The sequence below is a fragment of the Oncorhynchus masou genome, chromosome 25, assembly GCF_036934945.1.
Source record: "Oncorhynchus masou masou isolate Uvic2021 chromosome 25, UVic_Omas_1.1, whole genome shotgun sequence".
In the NCBI taxonomy this organism is placed as follows: Eukaryota; Metazoa; Chordata; class Actinopteri; order Salmoniformes; family Salmonidae; genus Oncorhynchus; species Oncorhynchus masou.
The window spans coordinates 29,159,951-29,186,353 of NC_088236.1; the positions used below are offsets into that span (position 1 = coordinate 29,159,951).

The window sequence follows — 26,403 nt, forward strand, 5'->3', positions numbered from 1 at the left end:
TAGGAAAAAAATACTATTTTCTTTACTACAAGAAAGAAAATATTTACCACACGAACTTTGAGGGAACAAACAGACAAGGACTTCCAAAAAGTAATCTCATAAATGAAATCTTCCTTAGACAAAATTGTTAATACTTGTTTTATAATTTAAACCATGTCATGATTCTTGACAGAGGAATATTTCCCACATAGTAACTGCTTTGCAAACAAAATAAGTTTAAATCATGACATCCATCTGCTCTTGCCCTTTGAGTATTTGCATAGCTCCAATTCCCTTAGAATGGAACAGAAATAAACATTTTGATCTGAATGACATTAGATGAATGTTAGCTGTGATTAGCCCTAATGCTGTCTGATTTGGACAATAATGTACATGTGGGGCTCAGAATCTTGATCTGTAACAATAATATAGTCCCCAGTCATCGGGTAAAGGGGACTCCACTCGTAGAGTAGCAAAGGGTGCAAAAATTAAGTGATCACAGTTAAGACATGTACTAAGACCTCTCAAAAAGCACACTATAAAACCCCCATAAAATATACATTCATGAAATAAACAACCAATGCTGCTAGATTTGACATCATTCAAAGTAAACTGTTGTTGTGCATCAAGTAATAAATACAGAAAAATCATTAGACTTCCTGAGGAGAGTTTACACAAAATGTGCTAAGACATATAACAAACAAAAAAAATAAGAATATCACACTGCAACAGTAATACAGTATCCATGCATGTACCGTTCTGGGGTGCATTTCTCATAAAGGAGTCGTCTCTAGACAGATGGGATGCCTCCCACAATGTGACAACGTAGGTTGGTGTTTCCAAGACTAAAAAAGGAGAGCGGCGTAAAATGTATGTTCCTATATTAATTTCAATATGGCCTTTAAAGTTGCATCTTTGACAAATAAGATCTGAACTAGGAAAGACATGCATCTTTGAAAGGCTAGCTTGATTATGAGAAACAAATATAGAACATACATACGCTGTGTAAGCTGTATGCTTATGGCTGACGCTTGTCTTCAGCTTAATGTATCCTAAATGTGTTTGTTTGGTTAAAGGGTACAGCATAAACACTCACCAGCGCCTCCCTTAGCGGAACAAGAAGAAAATAGCAACATTCACCACATAATGTTTGAATGCTCCTATAACACAACGTTTCTTTGTTTAATTGACTGAATGGAAGTTAGGCTGCAGCGTATGATGTTAAATGTACAGTGAGTGTAGTGTGCCCCCCAAGTGCTTCGCATTTGGTGTTCGGACCACTCAGGGTCCATTCTGCATTTTCCTTAAGTGAAAGTTGAATACTATTCCATGGATAACCCTTGGCTTAACATTATCTGAGGATATTAGACTTCTGGTATGATTCAGTACAACCCCCCAAGAAAAGGGTAGAATACCCAGGACGTCTGTCCACAAAGGACTGGGACACCCTGCCTCTCACCAGATGCATATGAGCTGAATGATGAGAATGAAAGACCAGTAGCGAATAGTTACTGTTGAAGGCTTTCATGGTACTCAAAGCATGCTGCCAATCAATGCTAAGCTTTTGGTTTGTTTTATAGGCTTTTTGATGGCAAGCTCAGTGTATCCACACTCATCGTCATACAACAGAGTAAACAACAGAACCAACTGAATCTCACTCAACTCCTTCAAGAGATATTTCCCTTTTAAGACAGTTCATAGGCCATCTTATACCTTAAATAATTTAGAGCTGAATAAAAACAAAAAGATAAAACAAAAATGAGCAAGTATGCTAAATGGTTGAAGCGCCATGTTATTTGTCTGCTGAAGTGAGCCTGAAAACAAGCTGGTAGTTCCCCTTTCAGCAGTGTTGAAGGTTACATAAACAAAAGAGCAACAAGGGCAGCAGGTCACCTAGCGGTTCAAGCTCTGGGCCAGTAACTGAAAGGTTGCTCGATCGAGTTCCTGAGCCAACAAGGCGAAAAAAATCTGAGCAAGGCACGTATTCCTAATTGCTCCTGGGTCGCCTTTTACAATGGCTGAACATGGCCATGACCCCACTCTCAGAGGGTGTCCCAGGGGGAGTTGGGATATGCAAAAAACACAATTCCAATTCACATATGCGTATAATACACACTTTTACATGTGTGAAATAGGACAAATATAAGCACCCACATTATTGCTGTGTTCAAAAGATGCTGTAAAGTTGTTCCATAGGTTGTGTGTATCAATCCTCCAAAGTAATGCACCGAGCCTGGGTTGTTGACAGCAAAGCCCAGTCGATGTGTAGGAATGATAGGTCAGTGAGCTGGATAAGGTCACGTACAAAAAGACCCTAAACATCATGTCCTGTTCTGAATGGTAATGGATAGGGTGGAAGACAGAGTAACCTCTTTGGATTACCTTTAAGGCAAACTAGTGCTGGTGCTTTTCCATACAATTGTTTCAAGGTGTTTTTCAATCTGGGGAGGTTAGAGGAGTTTGTGGTAGGGGCCCTCAGTGGCGGGCTCTACTAGAGAGTACTATGACCATGCCCTCTATCTGAACCCTTCTTCCGCTTCCTCTCTCCTGAGGGTGCGGCTAGGAGTCTGCAGAGTGCCTGTGGGTGTTGGTGACAGCCTGGGTGGCTTCCTCAGGCAGCAGGTTAGGGTCAGTAAGAACAGATGTGCTCGTGCTGAGCTGCCGGAGAGTGCTTAGGACCACTGGAAAACAGAAAGAGCAATCAGCTATACATTCATCAGAGTTGACATTTTGTGTGACAACAAGTTACACAAAACAAAGTCAAATTTTACATTTCTCTCTCCATAAAATGATATATGAAACAATCATGAATGAATGAATCGTGAAGTGATGAGTGATAAAGTTAGAGGCATAAATATCATACCCCTCCACAGACGGTCATGTGCTAGCTGTCTAGTCTGTTCTATAAAATGTGCAATAAGCATAACAATATGCATTAATATGAGGAATGAAACAAAGATGAAGACAAGGAGCTAGCATGCCTCAGTAGGGCTTCAGATTGTGTAGCTGACTCTTCAGGATCCTACTTCCTGCAGCATGCTAATCAGACAGTAGTAATAGAACCTAGTGAAATGAACGGTCTCCAGCGAAGATAATCTCTGACGTCAACATCCCTCCCTCATATCATGAGATCGCTCCTCTTTGAGTGCAGGAGACAAATGTTGGCCAAGACACTGAATGTGTTCTTTCTTGTAAATAAATTACAGGAAAAGATTGTGGGTGATAGAGGTTGACAGATCATGACACACCATGACACCAAACTTTCCTTAGAAAGCATTGGGGGTGGAATGGACTTTTATACATTCTAAAGAAGGAAGTATAGCATAACGTCACACATGCAATCTAACACCTACAGAAAGACAGTCATTCAAGTAAAAAACATAGTGAAATGCCAATGGAATCATTAGCCTCTCTCCTACTTTGACACAGCTACCATTTAATTGAAAACAACATGTGTGTGCGTGAGAGAGGTTTGGGGTGCTGCGTGGGGTTTACTTACTGGGCCTCAGCACAGGCAGGGAGCAGTGACAGTCCAGCCATTGCAGTGTGGTCTCGCACAGCTCCCCTTTGCTTGTGGTGGAGACCGTCCCATTGAAGGACTCAAACAGGGGCTTAATGATGATGCTGAACTAAGGATGGTGGGTCAAGGGTCAAACACATTATTCTGTGTATTCAGATCTGAATTTGCATCCTATTGCTTTCTCTCACTGACAATCAAGACAGATATACTCAGATGGCTCATGGAACAACAGTCCTTCAGTTAAGTCCAAAAGTATTTGGATAGTGACATGTTGTTGTTTTGGTTCTGTACTCCAGCACTTTGGATTTGAAATTATACAATGACTATGAGGTTAAAGTGCAGACTATCAGCTTTAATTTGAGGGTATTTTCATTCATATCGGAAATTGCAGCACTAGATATAAAATGCTAACCTCCCCTGTTATTGGTAATGGTGAGAGGTTAGCATGTCTTGGGGGTATGATCTTTGTGCCTCAAACTTAGTCACTCATTATTCACAATTCATTCAGGATAATCCATAATAATGGTAGCAATCACAAGGGCCTCCCGAGTGGCGCAGCAGTCTAGGGCACTGCATTGACTCCAAAATGACATCTCATTTACCATTGGTTTCTATTGGGCCAAAATAATCTGAAACACAACCAAAACAAAGTACAAATGCATCCAAAAAGTTTATCAAGCTTGATGTAGTCATTGTGTGGTAGGATTATGGGATCAAATACTACACTTGTGACTATGTTAATACATACAGAGCATTCGGAAAGTATTCAGACCCCTTGACTTTCTCCACATTTGGTTACGTTACAGCCTTAAATCTCTAAAAATGTATTAAATAGTTTTTGACCCTCAATCTAAACACAATACACTATAATTACAAAGCAAAAACAGGTCTAGACATTTTTGCAAATGTATATTTAAAAACAAATGAAATATCATATTTACATAAGTATTCAGACCCTTTACACAGTACTTTGTTGAATCACCATTGGCAGCAATTACAGCCTCGAATCCTCTTGGGTATGACGCTACAAGCTTGGCACACCTGTATTTGGGGAGTTTCTCCCATTCTTCTCAAGCTCTGTCAGGTTGGATGGGGAGCGTCGCTTCACAGCTATTTTCAGGTCTCTCCAGAGATGTTAGATTGGGTTCAAGTCCAGGCTCTGGCTGGGCCACTCAAGGACATTCAGAGACTTGTCCCATAGCCACTCCTGCGTTGTCTTGGCTGTGTGCTTAGTGCCGTTGTCCTGCTGGAAGATAAACCTTCGCCCCAGTCGGAGGTCCTGATCGCTCTGGATCAGGTTATCATCAAGGATCTCTCTGTACTTTGCTCAGTTCATCTTTCCCTCAATCCTGACGAGCCTCCCAGTCCCTGCTGCTGAAAAACATCCCCACAGCATGATGCTGCCACCACAATGCGTCACCGTAGGGATGGCACCAGGTGTCCTCCCGGCGTGACACTTGGCATTCAAGCCAGAGTTCAATCTTTGTTTCATCAGATCAGAGAATCTTGTTTCTCATGGTCTGAGTCTTTAAGTGGATTTTGGCAAACTCCAAGCGGGCTGTCATGTGCCTTTCACTCTACCATAAAGGCCTGATTAGTGGATGGCTACAGAGATGGTTGTCCTTCTGGAAGGTTCTCCCATCTCCACGGAGGATCTCTAGAGCTCTGTCAGAGTGACCATCGGGTTCTTGGTCACCTCCCTGACCAAGGCCCTTCTCCCCTGATTGTTCAGCTCTAGGAAGAGTCTTTGTGGTTCCAAACTTCTTCCACTCAAGAATGGAGTCCACTGTGTTCTTGGGGATCTTCAATGCTGCAGAAAGTTTTCGGTACCCTTCCCCAGTTCTGTGCCTCGACACAATCCTGTCTTAGAGCTCTACGGACAATTCCTTAAACTTCATGGCTTTATTTTTGCTTTGACATGCACTGTCAACTTTGGGACCTTATATAGACAGGTGTGTGCCTTTCCGAATCATGTCCAATCAATTGAATTTACCATAGGTGGACTCCAATCAAGTTGTAGAAACAGGATGCACCTGAGCTAAATTTCAAGTCTCATAGCAAAGAGTCTGAATAATTATGTAAATATTGTATGTCTTTTCTTTTAATAGATTTGCAAAAATGTCTAAAAACCTGTTTTAATTTGTCATTATGGGGTATTGTGTGTAGATTGATGAGGATTTGTATTTATTAAAACAATTTTAGAATAAGTCTGTAACATAACAAATGTGGAAAAAGTAAAGGGGTCTGAATACTTTTCGAAGGCACTGTACTCTCCACTCATAACCTTTCACAAGTCTGAAAGCTGAGGTTAGGGTGCTTTCCAACAGTCAAACGGTGGATCTTCTTTGCTGATATAGAGCATCTTATCGAGCCATCTGATCTAAATAAAATGAACAAGCATAATATTAAAGGTAGCCTGATTGAATCTTATATTATTATGACAAAGTTATGTTCAATGTCAAGGATAAGGGTAAAAGGATACAATCCAAAACTTCCAGTTCTGAAGTGTGCGGCTCTTCACATACTCATCAAACTTCTCCCGCATGTGGTCGAAGCGGTGGCGTGTGATAGGCACTCCAGTAGCAGGCAGCTGCTCCTGACAAACACTGTGGCACAGCAATAACATACAGATCAGATTACTATGTAATGTATACTGACACATGGTATCATCACATATGGTAGGGTGTACACACACTCTGCCCAGATGCAATTTGGTGATTAAATTTTACTTCCTTATGTTATAAAATACATTTTACAGAGACAAAAAGTATTATTCATGTTCTGAATCATTCAGTGGGGTCTTTAGCATATCATTAACAGCATATCCAAAAAGTCAGATTTTGCAACCTAATACATCCAAAAACAAACCATGACCTCTTGACAAAGCTGTGCAGGTTTCTCTGAACAACGTGAGGATTTTACATTTTGTGGCCGTTCTTCAAAGTTGTTTCCACAGGTCGAAAAAAAATTAATTGGCATTGACACGAGCCAAATTAAAAGTAAAAGACTTTGAAAATAAAAACTTGGTATACGTTCAGTGCTCCGTTGACATTTCACAGGGACACGCTTGTTTTGTGAGAAATCTTTGAGAAATAACAGGAATTTATAATAAATATGAAAAGCTTATCCTAAAATATGAAAATACTACGTCAAAATCAATATCCATTTTTCCTCTGTTGTTTTATGTCCTGCAGATTCAAGAAGAAAGATGAGCTCAATGGGAAAGTAGCTTGCCAGGTTTAATTCATGCATGCGATGCAATTTTCGCAATTTTTTACCAATATTTTTCTCTGGCCTCCATTAATTTATTCACCCTAATTCTGGCCACCCTGCAAGGGTACACACTCCAATAACTTTTGAATGGATTACAATAAGAGACGTGGGGTTTGGACCATTGGTTTTCTTAGAGGACTATATATACAATTAACATATTTTTCCCATTGGTCAAAAGATGCGTTTTTGATTGGACACCCTACATGTGACTGTGTACCAATAATGAAAATGTTTCATGAACTCGTCTCCTCAGAGGAGAGTAATAACAGATAACAGTGAGGCAGTACGTACTTTATGGAGGCATTGATCTCCTCAATCTCCTCCCGTAGCCTCTTGGTCTCTTCCTGCATTTGCTGCCTCTCCTGCTGCAGCTTCGCAATGTAGTCAACGGTCTTCTGCAGCGTGCCAGCATTACTGATCTGGTATTAAACACAACAAGAATGGGTGGCGATATTGGGAAGGTCATGTAGAAATATATATATATTTTTAGTTTAAATAAAAGCTTTGGGTTGCATGTTGGAACATTCAACAGTGTGATGGTATCCATCTTTCTTTCATTACTTTACTATTTGTACCCTGCACCTGAAAATAACAGGATGTGCATATACAATGCTTCTGAACTGAACTTTAAATAAAAGCCATCAAAAGCTAGATTTGGAAGATATGAGTATGATGACTCAGAAGACGGATGACAGACAGATAATGGCTTTACATTGGACTGGGACTTGAGAGTGGGAACCAGGCTGCTCAGTGTTTTGAAGCCAATGTTGATGTTAAAGCGCCTCTTCTGTTCAGCAGTGATGTGGGTCACCCTACGGCTCTGGAACAGATAGGGAGGAGAGACAAGTATCATCACAATGATCAGTGTCCACAACGCTTCTACAGCAGGCACCCTCAGCACCGGACCTGCTTGAAAAAGCTGAAATTATACACAGTCAAAGAAACACAGAGAGAGAAGCAGACAGGCATGTGGGCAGATGATACCTGGTTGGACTCGTTCTTAGAGAAAGCTGTGCTGCTGCTGAGGGGAGACTTAGGACTGGAGACCTGCTCTGACCCACACAGTGACCCCTGACCTGAGCCACGCTCCTCGTGCCCTGGGAGAGACAGATGATCCAGAGTTGCCAAAAACCATCACAAAGACTGCTACACCAGTGAGCACCAACTCACAAAGACAAATCAATAATGTTATGGAAAGCAGAAGTGCTCTAAACATTCCAAAACAATGTGTATGAATGTGTTACCATGCCACATCCTGTATGGCATGTAAAGTTATTAGATCGATAGCTTAGGTTAGACAGGAGGAACGTACCCTCTGACACTTGACTGAGGTTAGTGTACATACAACAGAAAAAGTAAGGGCTTGGCGTATGTCACTCACCAGTACAGTCCTCTTTATTGATAATGGGCTGGGGCGACTTCGATGTCTGTGGAAGGATATGAAATCCAGGAGCCTGAGCGAGAAGGATGGGAAGAAATAAAACACAAATTAAATGAAAACAAACTAACATAAAACTGGGTTCAGTGTAAAGTAAGGCAGGCCCTTCAGAGCAGACACGGTCTTACCCTTGATAGGCTTGAGGAGGCGATGACCACGCCAGTTGAGGGAACCACGTCTGCTTTCAGGGGAGTTGGAGTAACAATTACTGCACTGGTATGCCCTGGGAAGGGGGCTGAGACAGCAAAATATTTGACATTACAACCGTCACAGAATAAATGCTGATTTTTTCTCATTTATTTCATCTCTAATATTGAGCTTGGATGTCATTGATGATCTTTGCTGGGATCATTTCAATTGCTTGCAAATACTGACTAGGTTTCATTCAGTTTTTCATTACAATAGTGACAGACTATAAAAATGACAAACAGTATTGCCACCTTGTGGTGTGATCACAATATGAGATCGCCCTCTAGTGAAGCAGTAATGCCCCACTTCAATAAATGGTAGTGTTTTGGGAGTAGCACCTGCTATGCATGCATTAAACCAATATTACATTCAATATTAAAATCAATACACCATTCTCATCCATCAATAATGAAATTGTTTGGGATGTGATTAACTCACTTGTAAGGATGAGGTGAGATGAGGGGATGGGGTTGGCAGGAACTATCCTTTGCACATGGCATGTCTTTTTGCTGGAGCAAGAAGGCTGGATGGGTCTGGGCAGGGCGAAAGTCTGGGGGTGTTGGAGGGGGATGGCAGGTGAGGGTGCCAGGGGCTGGAGGGGGGGTGGTGGTGGTGGAGGAGTCCGGGTTAAGGAGCTGAGCTCAGAACCCTGACTGAAGGTGGTGGCAGCCTCACTGGGTGTAACAATAGAGGAGGCGGTGTGTGTGATGACTGATGGGGGTGGGGAACCGTCCAGGCTTGTAGCATCATCCAGGGGTGGGGGGGCTACTGATGTTGCTGTGACAGCACCTTGGCAGGGCTGGGTGTGTGGCATCGTGGGAGGGGCTGAGGGTTGCATGAGGGAGGAGCCTCCAGCCTGACCACTGGGGGGCACTGGCGCAGTGAATAGAGGCATGTAGTTCTGTACATAGGAGGAACCTTCATCGGTCCCACTGGTTTGATTGGCCATGAGGGAGGAGATAGGCAGGGGGCTGGGGAGACGAGTCTGTGGTCATGACTGATGGACGGTAGGTCAGCTGAGAGGTGCATGGAAGAGAGAAGCTGGCCCTGTCAAGTCACAAGGACAGGAGAAAAGAAAGCGCATTTATAATGTTATCAGTTAGTCAGATTATGTGAAAACATCTAAGAATAAAGGCAGGAGTGTGTTAGGTCTGGGGGTATGTTAGGGCTGAGGTTCACAGTGACTGGGTCTAGGGTTTTACCTGGGATTGAGAGCTGCTGCTGGGTAGAGGAGTGACAGATGAGGCAGTGAGGGAAGCAGGGGGGAAGATGGGCTGACGGAGGCTGTGAAATAAGTCTGGGAGAAGTCTCTAGGTTAGTTAAAATTAGTATAACATCCACTCCACCAACATAAGTGTTAGGATATGCCACCTGCTGTATTACAGTCAACTGCATGGGACTAAGAGGTTAGGCAGACTTCACACAATGATTTGGAGCACAACGCAGTACATGAATGATTTTTGTGTTTTTTCGTCACAAAATCGGTGGCCTATGGCGCTTGCAACGCAGATTCTCTCTGCTCAAATTTTGAGAGGGAACGTATTCTTCCTTCCATCACGGTGCGGGCACTGTTGTGTAGATAGGGAGGCTGTATTTTACCAACAAACTTGTTTGGTTGAAACATTTATTTTGGTCCACTTTCTCTTCTGGCACAATATTGTTTCACAAAAGAATGTACTCTACATTATAAATGTAAACTAATGTAAAAAAATAAGCAACAGTAGCTAACCAATTGGCGAAAATGTGCACATTTTCCCACCAGTGGAGTTTTTCCACCAAACGGACTTATTGCAGATAAAAATCAGTGTGTGATGAAAATGATCTTTTTTTGCTTACGTTTTCATGTATCGAATAAAACTAAAAAGGTTCAATGTGTTTCCATCATATTTCAACTCTACTGTTGTGTTAAATTGCAAATGTTCCTACTCATGTGCTCTAGCCAACAGCTCACAGATACAGTGCAGGTAGGCTAGTCTACATGATGAGATTATTATGGATAAGAGACAGAATATTTGTATTTGTCAAACGCCAGTCAAGCATCGATCATCATGTCACCAGAATAAGACCCTCTGTATTTATTAGAAAAGAGCATCAAGTTCATCACTGTGCACTTTCACCACCCTGTGAAGTTCATTAGAACTTCTTTCATCTGTAGCCTAATAAACTGCTTGGTTTTCAAGTCATAGGACCACAAACCATATCATCGCGTGACTACAAGTTTATTTCAATATTTGCGCTTAAGGTCGATGTCCGCGCCGCTGAGGAAATGTAATTAGCATAATACAAAAAAATCCCTGTAAAAATCAGTCAGTTTAAGCTAGAGATATGTTGTTGTTTTTTTTTTTACATGGGATGTGACCCATTCCAACGCATCCGCCTATGTCGCACTTCCGCATCAGCAGTGAAAGGTGACAGAGCTAGAGCTGTGAGACATCCCGAAGATCTGTCTTCTCACAAAATCGGCTATAGTGACCGAATGGTTTGGCCTATAAACTATGAAAGATGGAAAGATGAGACGCTCACGAACACGATCGTATTCTCCGTTTTTCTCTACGACCCCCACAAGAGTCTTGGGACTCATCTGAAGTAGGTACAGCTGATTTGTCAACTTCTGTCTGTAGCATCCAAACAGTATGGGTTAAACACTGTGCAAAGATAGGACTCTCAAACATGTACATGCCAACACTAAATGTTGTTCCATGTAGTGAATCTGTTATTCAATGTGTTTGGGCTAATAACAGTTTTTAATCAAATAATTGTTTAATATTTTGGGGGGATACTTTAAGGGGTCTTAAAATTCTAAATCAAATAGATAAATTATCCTTGGTATGGCCTTCTTAAAACAATTCCATATAGCTTAGCAGAACCCCCCCCCCCAGCTTAGAAGTATGGTTTAAAGGCGATTCCACCTCCATTTCTCGCATAAAATTGTACCATCACAGCTGTGTTGATATATTTTTAATAAGGTGTGACTTAAATGGTGTTCCCAAGAACACGAAGGTAACCTGCCTAAATGACTACCGACCCGTAGCACTCACGTCTGTAGCCAAGTAGTGCTTTTGAAGGCTGGTCATGGCTCGCAACACCATTATCCCAGCAACCATAGACCCACTCCAATTTGCATACCGCTCCAACAGATCCACAGATGATGCCATCTTTATTACACTCATCACTGCCCTTTCCCACCAGGACAAAAGTAACACCTATGTGAGAATGCTACTCACTGACTAAAGCTCAGCGTTCAACACCATAGTGTCCTCAAAGCTCATTAATAAGCTAAGGACCCTGGGAATAAACACCTCCCTGTGCAACTGGATCCTGGACTTCTTGACGGGCCGTTCCCAGGTGGTAAAGGTAGGTAACAACACATCCACCACGCTGATCCTCAACACATGGGCCCGTCAGGGGTGCGTGCTCAGTCCCCCCCGGTACTCCCTGTTCACTCATGACTGCACGGCCAGGCACAACTCCATCATTAAGTTTGCAGATGACAACAGTGGTAGGTGTGATCACCGACAGTGATGAGACAGCCTAAAGGGAGGTCAGAGACCTGGCCGTGTGGTGCCAGGACAACAACCTCTCCCTCAACGTGATCAAGACAAAAGGAGATGATTGTGGACTACAGGAAAAGGAGGACCAAGCACGCCCCCATTTTCATTGACAGGGCTGTAGTGGAGCAGGTTGAGAGCTTCAAGTTCCTTGGTGTCCACATCAACAAACTAACAAGGTCCAAGCACACTAAGACAGTTGCGAAGAGGGCACGACAAAACCTATTCCCCCTCTGGAGACTGAAAAGATTTGGCATGGGTCCTCAAATCCTCAAACGTTTCTACAGCTGCACCATTGAGAGGATGCATCACTACCTGGTATGGTAATTGCTCGGCCTGCAGAGGGTAGTGCGTAAGGCCCAGTACGTCACTGGGACCAAGCTTCCTGCCATCCAGGACCTCTACACCAGGCGGTGTCAGAGGAAGGCCCTAAGAATTTTCAAAGACTCCAGCCACCCTATTCATAGTGTTCTCTCTGCTACCGCATGGCAAGCTGTACCGGAGCGCCGAGTCTAGGACCAAGAGGCTTCTTAAGAGCTTCTACCCCCAAGCCACAAGACTCCTGAACATCTAATCAAATGGCTACCCAGACTATTTGCATTGCCCCCTCTCCTCTTTTACACTGCTGCTACTCTCTGTTCTTATCATCTATGCATAGTCACTTTAATAACTCTACCCACATGTACATATTACCTCAACTAACCGGTGCCCCCGCACATTGAGACTGTACCGGTACCCCCTGTGTATAGTCTCGCTATTGTTTTTTTACTGCTGTTCTTTAATTACTTGTTAATTTTATTTCTTATTCTTACAAATGTTTTATTTAAAAAATGTAACTGCATTGTTGGTTAGGGGCTCATAAGTAAGCATTTCACTCTAAGGTCTACAGACATTTTATTCGGAGCATGTAACTAATACAATTTGATTTGATTTACTCGCATAAAAACAGTGGATGGAAACGTGGATAGTGTTGCTATAAATCCTGGAATACAAAAGTGATGAAAGCATAACCGCCGTTCCTTGATCTGACCTATATGCATCAAAGTCATTTATTTTGACTTTATAAACATATATAATCCCAGCAACTGTTCAAACAATATACCAAAACAACATTGTAGCCTAATTAGATATTATTTTATTATAAAATCTGATTATTTGACATGGGGGAGATGTTGGAAGCTTAAAGGCTAGCTTGCTTGCTTTTTTTAGCAAGCAAGCTGTTAGCGGAGTAGCCTACAGGCAACTGGCAGGCACAAAACGAGGTAATGTAAAACAACACTGAACTTTCATTACATGTAGCTATTAATCAAATATGCAGGCGTTTCTCTTAGAAATGAGCTAACACTGGTGATGATGTTCTATTTCATTTCTAGTCAATCTACCACATCATATGAATCATGACCTTTCATGACCTTTTGGGTCAGGTGATAGGAGCAGAATTGCAAATTAACCAGTCAAACTATTCGGGGGTCTTGGTACACGTGGATGGGCGAGGGTATCATTTTACCAAAAGGTGCACGTTGCTCCCCCCCAAAAATATGACTCCACCCAAGCGAACACACATCAAATCTGTGATCTGTGGATCGGCCTTAACATGGTGCTCCAAGGTCCTGTTAAAGTTTGTGCACTGTGCAAGTGACATTATTTTGGAGTTTGTCACTGTGGTAGAGTGCATTGTCATTACCTTGCAATGGCTCAAAGGAGTCCATAAAGTCCAGGTTGGGCTGTAGGGGGATGAGTCCAGGCTGGATCATGTCTGCATTCCCTGCATGAGCTATGGGGAACAGGTGGACACGGATGGGGTGTGAAAAAAAAGTTGTTGAAAAGCAAATAGATTTTTCCAATAGATCTGGTTGAAGGCTTGGGTGGATCTGAGTGAATAGAAACAGACTTGGTGTATGGAATGGGATGTTGGTGGCGGGCCCTCACCCATCTCCCTCGGATTGGGCCAGGCCATGGGCTGGTGGGAGGCTAGCGTGGAGAAGAGTGTGTCAGAAAACTCTGACATCAGCACGTCCATGTCAAAGAGTGGGTCCATCTCCATGGGGACAGGCGACTCACGGCTTTTGCGAGCAACTCGGCGCACGGCCATTTCCTCATCCTGACAAAGGGACACACGGAATGTGTCTGGAAAGATCTCCCCAAACAGCAAAAACTGCTCCTCTGGCCCCTTAGGGTGTTCAAAATGCAACAAGCCAGCCAGTCAGTTAAAAAAAAACATGCAGTGCACATACTGCACAAACCATATCAAATCATAGAACTAATCTATTTAACAGTTATGAAACATGCAGACCACATACTCAAATTGATTAAAATCAGCCTCTTCAATAAAACACATGCCTCATAACAATCCAAATACAGACCAAGCAGTGTTTGTTTGCACAATTGAAGTAGGGGGGGTGTAACTTGTCACATGTAAATGTAATAGGAATGTGGATCTGTGTTTGTGTTATTAATTTCATTTGGTTGTTTGACAAAATTTCTGTTTTCACATTTCTTAATAAGGACTCTTGGAAGACTAGCCCTTGGTGAGCTAAGAGATCCTAATAGCATAAATCAAATCAACATAGCATACAGCTTTCCTACCCACATGTAGTAAATGTATGTAAATGGCCTATTCTTTACTTTATTCTTATTCTTTGTCATTTTCACAGATGTTAGATGTAGTGATTATTTGGGTGTTACCCTTATTTTTTCACTAGCACTACTTTATTACCTCATTTGAATCGAGGAAGCACACAAGAATGCATACCTTGAGAAGGCTTGAGAGATCGTCATCCTTGTGCTTCTGTAACTGTGACAAATTGGAAAATCAATGTTATGTGGCAGATTCATAGACATAAAATTACAACATGGAGTAGAGCATAGTAAATGTAGTACATTCATCAACTAGTTGCCTCACCGTCCAGTTAAAGCAACTGACAATAACCTAATATAGGTCTAATGCTGCTTAGTCTTGAACATTAGTCAACTTTGTTTAATTGGTGTATATATATATATATATATAAAATTAAAAGCAGAATCTGTCAACAAAATCCATTACCCTACCCTTTTCTTGAAATATGTCCTCCACTTGTGATACTCTCGAATTACAATTTCAATTCTTCTTTTCCAATATTTCCCCTCTGTGGCTATTGCCTATAGAAGACAAAGGGAGAGGGAGAAAATAGTGTGGGGATTGGTTTAAGTGGTAAACAGTAAGGAGAGAGACATGGAGTGAAACAGAGGAGAGAAAAAGAGGGACATGCAAAGGAGCTAAACGATACATATGGGATAAAAACGTTGTCCCATAGAAGAGTTGGGTTAAAAGGTGGAGCAGTGGTATGGGGCAGTGGTATGGTAGTGCTGCATATTATTTTCTGTGTATATTATTTTCTGTGATTTTGTTATTGCCGGGGCGGCAGGTAGCCTAGTGGTTAGAGCATTGGGCCAGTAACCGAAAGGTTGCTAGATTGATTCCCCGAACTGACAATGCAAAAATCTGTCAGTCTGCTCCTGAACAAGGCAGTTAACCCACTGTTCCTAGGCTGTCATTGTAAATAAGAATTTGTTCTCAACTGACTTGCCTAGTTAAATAAAGGTTAAATATAAAAAATATCCCCCAATCTACTGCCCTTTCTTACCTCTGCCGGACGATGGTCCTCTATGTCCATGGTCCCATCCAGAGGAGTGACGAAATGGCAGACAGGGTTGTCTCGCTTCTCCACATCTGTAGAGTAGAACACATGCAAGAGCTACCAGTTGAGCAAAAAGAACACACCACCTATACTAACATAGTAGTGAATAAGAAAACTTTTTTTTATAGAAAACATTAAATATGATTCATACACTGTAGACTATACTTCTCAATCATAAAGGGATTCAAGTGCCATTGAGTGGCTCTGCAGACCCAACCCTGGAGCAATCGTTAAATCAAATATTTCTTTCAGCCAAGTTCAACCTGGCGTTTATACTATGTTACAACAGTGAGGTTGCTTTATTTAGTGAGAGGCAATAGAATATGAAGCCGTGCGTGGAGCTCTTACATTGCATGTACCAGGCCCTCCAGATAGCGTTGTTGAGACGAATCTTGTCTCTCCACAGCAGCTTCAGGCCTTTGAAGTTCTTCCATTTTGGTGACACTAACTTGCCGCTGAAAAGGCAGAAGATAACACAAGCCTCTTAATGACCTACTTAAGCGGGAGAGGTGCAGATTGGCAAAATGAAGAGGTGATTTTAACAGTTAGGTAACCTCAAACTGATCAGATTCCTGGGGTCGGCAGGTAACCTAGCAGTTAAGAGCGTTGGGCCAGTAACCAAAAGGTGGCTGGTTCGAATCCCTGAGCCAGCAAGTTGGAAAAATGTGTTGTTCTGCCCTTGACCAAGGCAGTTAACCGCCAACAACAACTGCTCCCCGGGCACTGATGACGTGGATGCCGATTAAAGGTGCCCCCCCTGCATGCAGAGCGGTTGGGTTAAATGTGGAAGACACATCAACTGCATTACATTTTCTTTTTTTAAACACTTAAAACTTCAACCAGTAAAATGGTTCTTTGGCTAGCTTTTGCTACAGCCTATATCAATGAGCGTTAGCATTCTAGCTAACAACTACTGCATACAAAATAGTTATTTTGCAAAGACCAAACATAATCTAAGCGGCTGTTCAAGTAAGAATTTAAAAAAATATTCTAAGTGTATGGAGAACCCAAACAAGTTTTTTTGTTTACAAGTAATAGAAACTTAAAATCTCGGCTGTGTTGAATAGGCGCAGATGGTGATGGTTTTCTTACTCCCACCAAGAGTCGCACTCATGTATGTGTGTCGTGTACTGCAAAAGGGTCTATCCACTTCAAGCAACCACAACGTTATTATGGACGTGTCCACCAAACTTTTAGAAGATGATAGCACACAGCCTAGTAATATAATCTGTTCACTGTAAGTAAAGGGCAGTTCATAGGGCTGAGGCAAACCAAGGAAGACAAACTATCAACAGGACAAGAAAAACAACATTCAATTTGAAGGACATGTTGTCAATGGCCAGTGATAAGCTAGCCTAACCTATAATCAAATGACCCAATGAGCATAGACTCAATGAACTGGGTCCTGTGTGGCTCAGTCGGTAGAGCATGGCGCTTGCAACGCCAAGCGTCGTGGGTTCGATTCCCGCTGGGACCACCCATATGTAAAAGTGGTGGCCCCAGCCGACTTGTAAGTCGCTTTGGACAAAAGCGTCTGCTAAATGGGATATATTATTTATATTATATTTAACTACAGGGCCTTCAGAAAGTATTCACACCCCTTGTCATTTTCCACATTTTATTGTGTTACCTCCCAAATTTAAAATCGATTAAAATAGAGATTTGTCATCACTGGCCTACAAACAATACCCCATAATGTTAAAGTGGAATTATGTTTTTACGAATTAATAAAACAATTAAAAGCTGAAATGTCTTGAGTCAATAAGTATTCAACCCCTTTGTTATGGCAAGTCTAAATAAGTTCAGGAGTAAAAATGTGCATAGTAAGTTGCATGGACTCACTGTGTGCAATAGTGTTTAACATCTGTCTGTAACCTTACAATTATCTGTAAGGTCCCTCATTCAAGCAGTGAATTTCAAACACAGATTTAACCACATAGACCAGGGAGGTTTTCCAATACCTCACAAAGGGCAACTATTGGTAGATTTTATAAAAAAGCAGACATTGAATATCCCTTTGAGCATGGTGAAGTTATTAATTACACTTTGGATGTATCAACACACCCAGTCACTACAAAGATACAGGCGTCCTTCCTAAGTTTCCCGAAGAGGAAGGAAACCGCTCAAAGACTTCACCATGAGGCCAATGGTGACTTTAATACAGTTAGAGTGAAAGGAGAAAACCGAGGATGGATCAACAAACATTGTAGTTACTCCATAATACTCCTAACTGACAGAGTGAAAAGAATGAAGCCTATATAGAATACAAATATTCCAAAACATGTATCCTGTTTGCAACAGGGCACTAAAGTAATACTGCAAAAAAATTGGCAAAGTAATTCACTTTTTTTGTCCTGAATACAAAGTGTTATGCTGGGGGCACATCCAATACAACATTATTGAGTACCACTCTCTATATTTTCAAGCATAGTGGTGAATGCATCATGTTATGGGTATGCTTGTAATCGTTAAGGACTTAAGGACTGGAGAGTTTTTCCAGGCAGAAAAAATCCTGCAATGGAGCTTAACACAGGCAAAATCCTAGAGGAAAACCTGGTTTAGCCTGCTTTCCACCAGGCACTGGGAGATTAATTCACCTTTCAGCATGACAACCTAAAACACAAGGCCTAATCTAGACTGGAGTTCCTTAGTGGCTGCATTACAGTTTTGACTTATATCTACTTGAAAATATATGGCAAGACCTGAAAATGATTGTCTACCAATGATCAACAACCAATTTGACAGAGCTTGAAGAGTTTTAAAAATAATAATAGGGAAATGATGCACAATCCAGGTGTGGAAAGCTCTTAGAGACTCTCCGGTGTAAATCGCTACCAAATGGTGCTTCTACAAAATATTGACCCAGGGGTATGAATACTTAAGTAAATGAGATACATTTGTGTATTTAATTTTCAATAAATTTGACAACATTTTTAAAAACATGGATTTTTTTTCACTTTGTCATTGTGGGTTGTTGTGTGTAGGCGGGTGAGAAGAAAAAAATATTTTATCCATTTTGAATTCAGGCTGTATCACAACAAAATGTGTAATAAATCAAGGGGTATGAATACTTTATGAAGGTCCTGTATATATTTTGCATAGAAATAAACTTTTTTTTCTGCCCCCTGACTAGTGAACTGAAACCATCAGTGGGTTGAGGACATGTCTTTCCACTGAAGCCAAGATGATGGAGCGGGTGATTCTCACGTAATTGTCATTTTAAAAGGAGCTCTTTGGATTTTTTGAGAATAAATTGACTAGCACATTGTCATTTGGAGCAAAAATAGTAAGTTGTAACATCATTATAATTGTTGATTTCAAAGAGTTTAGTCAATGTTTATGTATTTTATAGCATTTTTCACAACTGATTGAAATTTGGCATTACCACAACACTAAATATCAAGAAAAGAAGAAAAACGGATGATTTTCCATGTTTAAAAAACATATATTGGTATACCACAGAACAAATCTAAGTTTGATAGTCGGGAGTTCACATACACCTTAGTCAATTACATTTAAACTCAGTTTTTCACAATTCCTGACATTTAATTCTAGTAAAAAGTCCCTGTCTTAGGTCAGTTAGGATCACCACTTTATTTTAAGAATGTGAAATGTCAGAACAATAGTAGAGAGAATGGTTTATTTCAGCTTTTATTTCTATCATAACATTCCCAGTGGGTCAGAAATTTACATACACTCAATTAGTATTTGGTAGCATTGCCTTTAAAATTGTTTAACTTGGGTCAAACGTTTCAGTTAGCCTTCCACAAGCTTCCCACAATAAGTTGGGTGAATTTTGGCCCATTCCTCCTGACAGAGCTGGTGTAACCGAGTCAGGTTTGTAGGTCTCCTTGCTCTCACACACACTTTTTCAGTTCTGCGCACAAATGTATGGGATTGAGGTCAGGGCTTTGTGATGGCCACTCCAATACCTTGACTTTGTTGTCCTTAAGCCATTTTGCCACAAAATTGGTAGTATACTTGGAGTCATTGTCCATTTGGAAGACCCATTTGCGACCAAGCAAATGAGATGTTGCTTCAATATATCCACATTATTTTCCATACTCATGATGCCATCTATTTTGTGAAGTGCACCAGTCCCTCCTGCAGCAAAACACCCACACAACATGATGCTGCCACCGCCGTGCTTCATGGTTGGGATGGTGTTCTTTGACTTGCAAGCCTCCCCCTTTTTCCTCCAAACATAACGATGGTCATTATGGACAAAGGACATTTCTCCAAAAAGTAAAATCTTGTCCCATTGTGCAGTTGCAAACCGTAGTCTGCCGTTTTTATAATGGCGGTTTTGGAGCAGTGTCTACTTCTGAGCGGCCTTTCAGGTTATGTCGATATAGGACTCATTTTACTGTGGATATAGATACTTTTGTACCCGTTTCCTCCAGCATCTTCACAGTGTCCTTTGCTGTTGTTCTGGGATTGATTTGCACTTTTCACACCAAAGTATGTTCATCTCTAGGAGACAGAATGCATCTCCTTCCTGAGCGGTATGACGGTTGCGTGGTACCATGGTGTTTATACTTGCTTACTATTGTTTGTACAGATGAAAGTGGTACCTTCAGGCATTTGGAAATTGCTCCCAAGGATTAACCAGACTTGTGTAGGTCTACAATTTGTTTTTTTCTGGAGTCTTGGCTGATTTATTTTGATTTTTCCATGATGTCAAGCATAGGTCACTGAGTTTGAAGGTAAGCCTCGAAATACATCCACAGGTACACCTCCAATTGACTCAAATGAAGTCAATTAGCCTATCAGAAGCATCTAAAGCCATGACATTTTCTGGAATTTTCCAAGCTGATTAAAAGGCGCAGTCAAATTAGTGTATGTAAACTTCTGACACACTGGAATTGTGATACAGTGAGTTAAAAGTGAACTAATCTGTCTGTAAATAATTGCTGGAAAAATTACTTGTGTCATGCACAAAGTAGATGTCCTAACCAACTTGCCAAAACTATAGTTTGTTAACAAGACATTTGTGGAGTGGTTGAAAAACAAGTTTTAATGACTCCAACCTAAGTGTATGTAAACTTCCAACTTCAACTGTAGTAATGAACAAATGACTTATTAGTAAACAAATGTTATTTTGAAGATTTAATTAGCGAAAAACAAAGATCCGAGTCATGACATGTGATAATATAACGTAAATGATCTTAAAACATTTTGCTGAATAACTACCACAATGTAACTCCTAGTGTTTGCCTGTACTATGGCAAACTAGATAAACAATTAAATAATGAAGACAATTAATTAGTGTTTCAGTAATGATAAGCAGGTTGCGGAAAATAATTAATATTTCGGTAATGAGCATTACTTTTTTGACCAAGAAGTTTTAAAAACATAACGATTATGCAATTAGCTTTTATTTATGAATGTAAAAGGGTCAATAACGAATTGTTCTGAAGTACGAGGAATGGGGTATGAGCTTCAAGTACAAATAATCAAGGATAACAAATAATCCAAGATACGACTTAAACATCAAGATAAAATGAATTAAAATACATTCACAATGTTGGACAATGGTTGTGAATAGGGCTGTTGCTGTAACCCGTATTACCGCCACACCGGCAGTCACGAGCCATGAAGGCAGTCAAATTCCATGTGACCGTTAAGTCACTGTAATGAGGCTTCTCCGAGCTCTCATGCTGCTGACCGTACCTTACCAAACTTGCTAACGGCCTGGTACTCAGCACTCTATTGTCCCTCTAATCATTCTGACATCAATGCAAATGTGATAGAAAATCGAATAAAAGAAAGCCCATGAGCTCATGTTGCACAACATTTCTTGTAGCCTGTGAGAAAGACCCGATCACGTGATGGAGAGCCATGTGAGTGAGAGGTGCTCCGGAGCGCGCAGCACCCAGGGAGAAGGGCACAACGGCCACTGGACGCAAAAGGAATTAACTGTTTTTAGGGTGTATTACAGCCACAGAAAGGGGATGCCGCCGTGAAATTTTAGGCATTATCAAGTGCTTGTCAAATTGTGAATAAGAGACTGATAGATTATGTACAGCCAGCGCAAAAAAACAAAGCAGGGCTCATACCTTTCATCTTTAGAGTTGCATCATGCAGCCTTACAATGTATTAAAAATCAAAACCTATAGCCCAATGTTTGTTGAACAACTAAAATTACATTAATACAAGCTGTATCACATCTGGCCATGATTGGGAGTCCCATAGGGCGGCGCACAATTGGCCCAGCGTCGTCAGGGTTTGGGCAGGGTAGGCCGTCATTGTAAATAAGAATTTGTTCTTAACGGACTTGCCTACTTATAAATGTTTAAAAAAAATAATAACTCTAAATTAACCATATAGGAGTACCTATTTCTTTGTTGCTAAACACAATAGCAGCATGTGCACACTCACTCAAAGAAAAAAATGTGTATTTGAAATAATGGTTATACAATGTATTTTTTTTACTCAAATCATCACCACCATCGTACATTGCTGGTTTCATGAGAATCACCCGGGTACATAGTGCACTTGAAAAGGCTGTTATCGCTGCCAAAGGTGCTTCAACAAAGTACTGAGTAAAGGGTCTGAATTCTTATATAAAATGTGATATTTCCGGATTTTTTTTAATAATACATTTGCAAAATGCTTCTTTCATTATGGGGTATTGTGTGTAGATTGATGAGGGGGAAAAAAACATTTAATCCAATTTAAGAATAAGGATGTAACGTAACAAAATGTGGAAAAAGTCAAGGGGTCTGAATACTTTCCCAATGCACTGTCGCTGCCTAAGCCTGTTGCCTGTGTCCACAAACATAGCCACTGCATGAGGGATCCCTGGGGACACCAGGCTGTAAAACCTCTCCATCTAAGACAGGCTATATGAGGACACTGGCTGCTCCCGATAGACACTCACTGCCCTACCAATCCCCCCACCCCCCACCCCACCCCAAATTGAAAGGCAACACGCTGCTACTGAGTGGGTGGGTGATTTATATGCGCTGTGTCATACCATTTGAATTAGTGCCGAGGTTAAGAGAGGACTTGAATGTGGTAGACTGGCCCAGTTTCAGATACCACAACAATTCTGTTAACCTTTTGCACTCATAGTAGTTCCAATTGACTGGGTGCGTCTTTAATTGCAGTATGTTGAAAAAGCGGAGTGAGTTTGATTTTATTGTGGATTCTTCAGGCTATTGTGTTGTAAAAGAGGGTGTAGCTAGATCATCTACAATGTGGTGCACTTTTGTTGCTCTCAGAGAGAGCCAAAGTGCTAAAGGACTCCAGGTTATGGAGCATGTAGTAAAGGGTAAGAGGTAAATATAGCAGACCTTACCTGACATGTCTGAGGAATTAACTTAGTTTAGAACAATGGAAGTGCACAAAATTCTGCTGATTTGATTGCCCAAGATCATATTGTGTACCTGCACCATGGCCCTACACCCTACATTTAGTTCAGGTTCTGACCATCGGTTATCGTTCTTTACACGTTGTCCACAGTCAAAGGAAATTATTGTGGACTACAAGCACACCCCCATTTACATTGTCGGGCTGTAGTGTAGGGGGTCGAGAGAGTTCCCCGGTGTCCATATCACTAAGGATCGATCATGGTCTACACACACACAGTTGTGAAAAGGGCACAACAATGCTTCTTCCCCCTCAGGAGGTTGAAAAGATTTGTTCTACAACTGCACCATTGAGACCATCTTGACTGGCTGCATCAATGCTTGGTATGGCAACTGCTTAGCATCCGACCGCAAGGCGCTACAGAGGGTGGTGTGTACAGTCCAGTACATCACTGGGACTGAGCTCCCTGCTATCCAGGACCTCTATGCCAGGCAGTGTCAGAGGAAGGCAAAAAAAAACAGCTGTCAAAGACTCCAGCCATCCAGTCATAGACTGTTCTCTCTGCTACAGCACAGCACCGATGCACCAAGTCTGGGACCAACAGGACCCTAAACAGCTTCTACCCCCAAGCTATAAACTGCTAAATAGTTAGTATCTATTTGGTCAACTATTTATCCTGTTGCCTAGTAACATTATTCCTAGTCATGTGTACATACACTCCATGACCAAAAGTATGTGGACACCTGCACTTCAAACATCTCATTATAAAATCAGGGGCATTAATATGGAGTTGGTCCCCCCTTTTCTGCTCTAATAGCCTCCACTCTTCTGGGAAGGCTTTTCACTAGATGTTGGAAATTTGCTGTGGGGACTTGATTCCATTCAGCCACAATAGCATTAGTTAGGTTGAGCACAGACATTCCAATTTATCCCAAAGGTCTTCGATGGGGTGCAGGCCAGTCAAGTTCTTCCACACCGATCTTGACATTTATGTATTGATCTCGCTTTGTGCACAGGGGCATAGTCATGCTGAAACAGGAAAGGGCCTTCCCCAAACTGTTGCCACAAATCCCGAAGAACAGAATCGTCTAGATTATGCTGTTGCGTTAAGATTTCCATTTACTGGAATTAAAGGACCTAGCCCGAATCATAAATAACAGCCCCAGACTATTATTCCTCCTCCCCCAAACTTTACAGTTGGCTTTATGCAGTCGGGCAGGTAATGTTCTCCTGGCATCCGCCAAACCCAAATTCACACTTCGGACTGCCAGATGGTGAAGCGTGATTCATCACTCCAGAGAACGCATTTCCACCTCGCCAGAGTCCAATGGAGGCGAGCATTATACCACTCCAGCCAAAGCTGGATGGAGGCGTGCTGACGGTGCTTCCAGAGTCCGTTTGGAACTTTGTAGTGAATGTTGCAACTGAAGACAGACTGTTTTTATGCGATACGTGCTTCAGCACTCGGCAGTAGCATTCTGTGAGCTTGTGTGGCCTACTATTTCGTAGCTGAGCTGTTGTTGCTCCTAGACGTTTCCATTTCACAATAACAGCACTTACAGTTGACTGTAAGACAGTCGTGAAGAGAGCACGACAAAGCCTATTGACCTCAGGAAACTAAAAAGATTTGGCATGGGTCCTGAGATCCTCAAAAGGTTCTACAGCTGCAACATCGAGAGCATCCTGATTGGTTGCATCACTGCCTGGTACGGCAATTGCTCGGCCTCTGACCGCAAGGCACTACAGAGGGTGTGCGTACGGCCCAGTACATCACTGGGGCTAAGCTGCCTGCCATCAGGAACCTCTACACCAGGCGGTGTCAGAGGAAGGCCCTAACAATTGTCAAAGACCCTAGTCATAGACTATTCTCTCAACTACTGCATGGCAAGCGGTACCATAGTAGAGGTCGACCGATTAATCGGAATGGCCAATTAATTAGGTCCGATTTCAAGTTTTCATAACAATCGGAAATTGGTATTTTTGTGCGCCGATTTGCCGTTTTTTTTTTTTTTTACACCTTTATTTAATCTTTATTTAACCAGGCAAGTCTGTTAAGAACACATTCTTATTTTCAATGACGGCCTAGGAAAGATGGGTTAATTAACTGCCTCGTTCAGGGGCAGAAAGACAGATTTTCACCTTGTCAGCTCAGGGGATCCAATCTTGCAACCTTACAGTTAACTAGTCCAACGCAATAACGACCTGCCTCTCTCTCGTTGCACTCCACAAGGAGACTGCCTGTTACACAAATGCAGTAAGCCAAGGTAAGTTGCTAGCTAGCATTAAACTTCTTATAAAAAACAATCATTCATATTCACTAGTTAACTGCACATGGTTGATGATATTACTAGATATTATCTAGCGTGTCCTGTGTTGCATATAATCTGACTGAGCATACAAGCATACAAGTATCTGTCTGAGCGGTGGTAGGCAGAAGCAGGCGCGTAAAGATTCATTCAAACAGCACTTTCTTTGCGTTTTGCCAGCAGCTCTTCGTTGTGCATCAAGCATTGCGCTGTTTCTGACTTCAAACCTATCAACTCCCGAGATGATGCTGGTGTGACCGAAGTGAAATGGCTGGCTAGCTGGTGCGCGCTAATAGTGTTTCAAACTTCACTCGCTCTGAGCCTTGGGGTGGTTGTTTCCCTTGCTCTGCATGGGTAATGCTGCTTCAATGTGGTGGCTGTTGTCGTTATGTTGCTGGATCGAGCCCAGGGAGGAGCGAGGAGAGGGACGGAGGCTACACTGTTACACTGGCAATACTAAGGTGCCTATAAGAACATCCAATAGTCAAAGGTTAATGAAATACAAATGGTATAGAGGGAAATATCCTATAATAACTACAACCTAAAACTTCTTACCTGGGAATATTGAAGACTCATGTTAAAAGGAACCACCAGCTTTCATATGTTCTCATGTTCTGAGCAAGGAACTGAAACCTTAGCTTTCTTACATAGCACATATTGCACTTTTACGTTCTTCTCCAACACTTTGTTTTTGCATTATTTAAACCAAATTGAACATGTTTCATTATCTACTTGAGGCTAAATTGATTTTATTGATGTATTATATTAAGTTAAAATAAGTGTTAATTCAGTATTGTTGTAATTGTCATTATTACAAATGTAAAAAAATATAATAAAAAATATATAAATTCACACAAAAATAAAATAAATAAACTAAATCGGCCGTATCGGCTTTTTGGTCCTCCAATAATCGGTATTGGCGTTGAAAAACCATAATCGGTCGACCTCTATACCAGAGTGCCAAGACGAGGACAAAAAGGCTTCGCAACAGTGTGTACCCCCAAGCAATAAGACTCCTGAACAGGTAATCAAATGGCTACCTGGACTATTTGCATTGTGTGCCCCCCCCAACAACTATTTTTACGCTGCTGCTACTCTCTGCTTATCATATCTGCATAGTCACTTTAACAACCGTAATTTCCGGACTATAAGCCACTAC

At 41.5% G+C, this 26,403-nt stretch overlaps 1 protein-coding gene across 1 annotated transcript in view; it reads right to left on the bottom strand.

Annotated features, from left to right (window-relative positions):
* Window positions 1–26,403, bottom strand: part of mlxip (MLX interacting protein) — a 34,680-nt gene continuing 8,277 nt past the window's right edge. Inside the window, 17 exon segments of the mRNA XM_064937263.1 lie at window positions 1–2,660; window positions 3,479–3,608; window positions 5,982–6,105; window positions 7,064–7,191; window positions 7,485–7,592; window positions 7,757–7,869; window positions 8,154–8,226; window positions 8,339–8,445; window positions 8,838–9,378; window positions 9,381–9,446; window positions 9,602–9,696; window positions 13,632–13,721; window positions 13,877–14,117; window positions 14,700–14,741; window positions 14,996–15,085; window positions 15,571–15,656; window positions 15,973–16,079. Coding sequence (XP_064793335.1) covers window positions 2,539–2,660; window positions 3,479–3,608; window positions 5,982–6,105; window positions 7,064–7,191; window positions 7,485–7,592; window positions 7,757–7,869; window positions 8,154–8,226; window positions 8,339–8,445; window positions 8,838–9,378; window positions 9,381–9,446; window positions 9,602–9,696; window positions 13,632–13,721; window positions 13,877–14,117; window positions 14,700–14,741; window positions 14,996–15,085; window positions 15,571–15,656; window positions 15,973–16,079 — 2,263 coding nt within the window. The 3' untranslated portion in view covers window positions 1–2,538.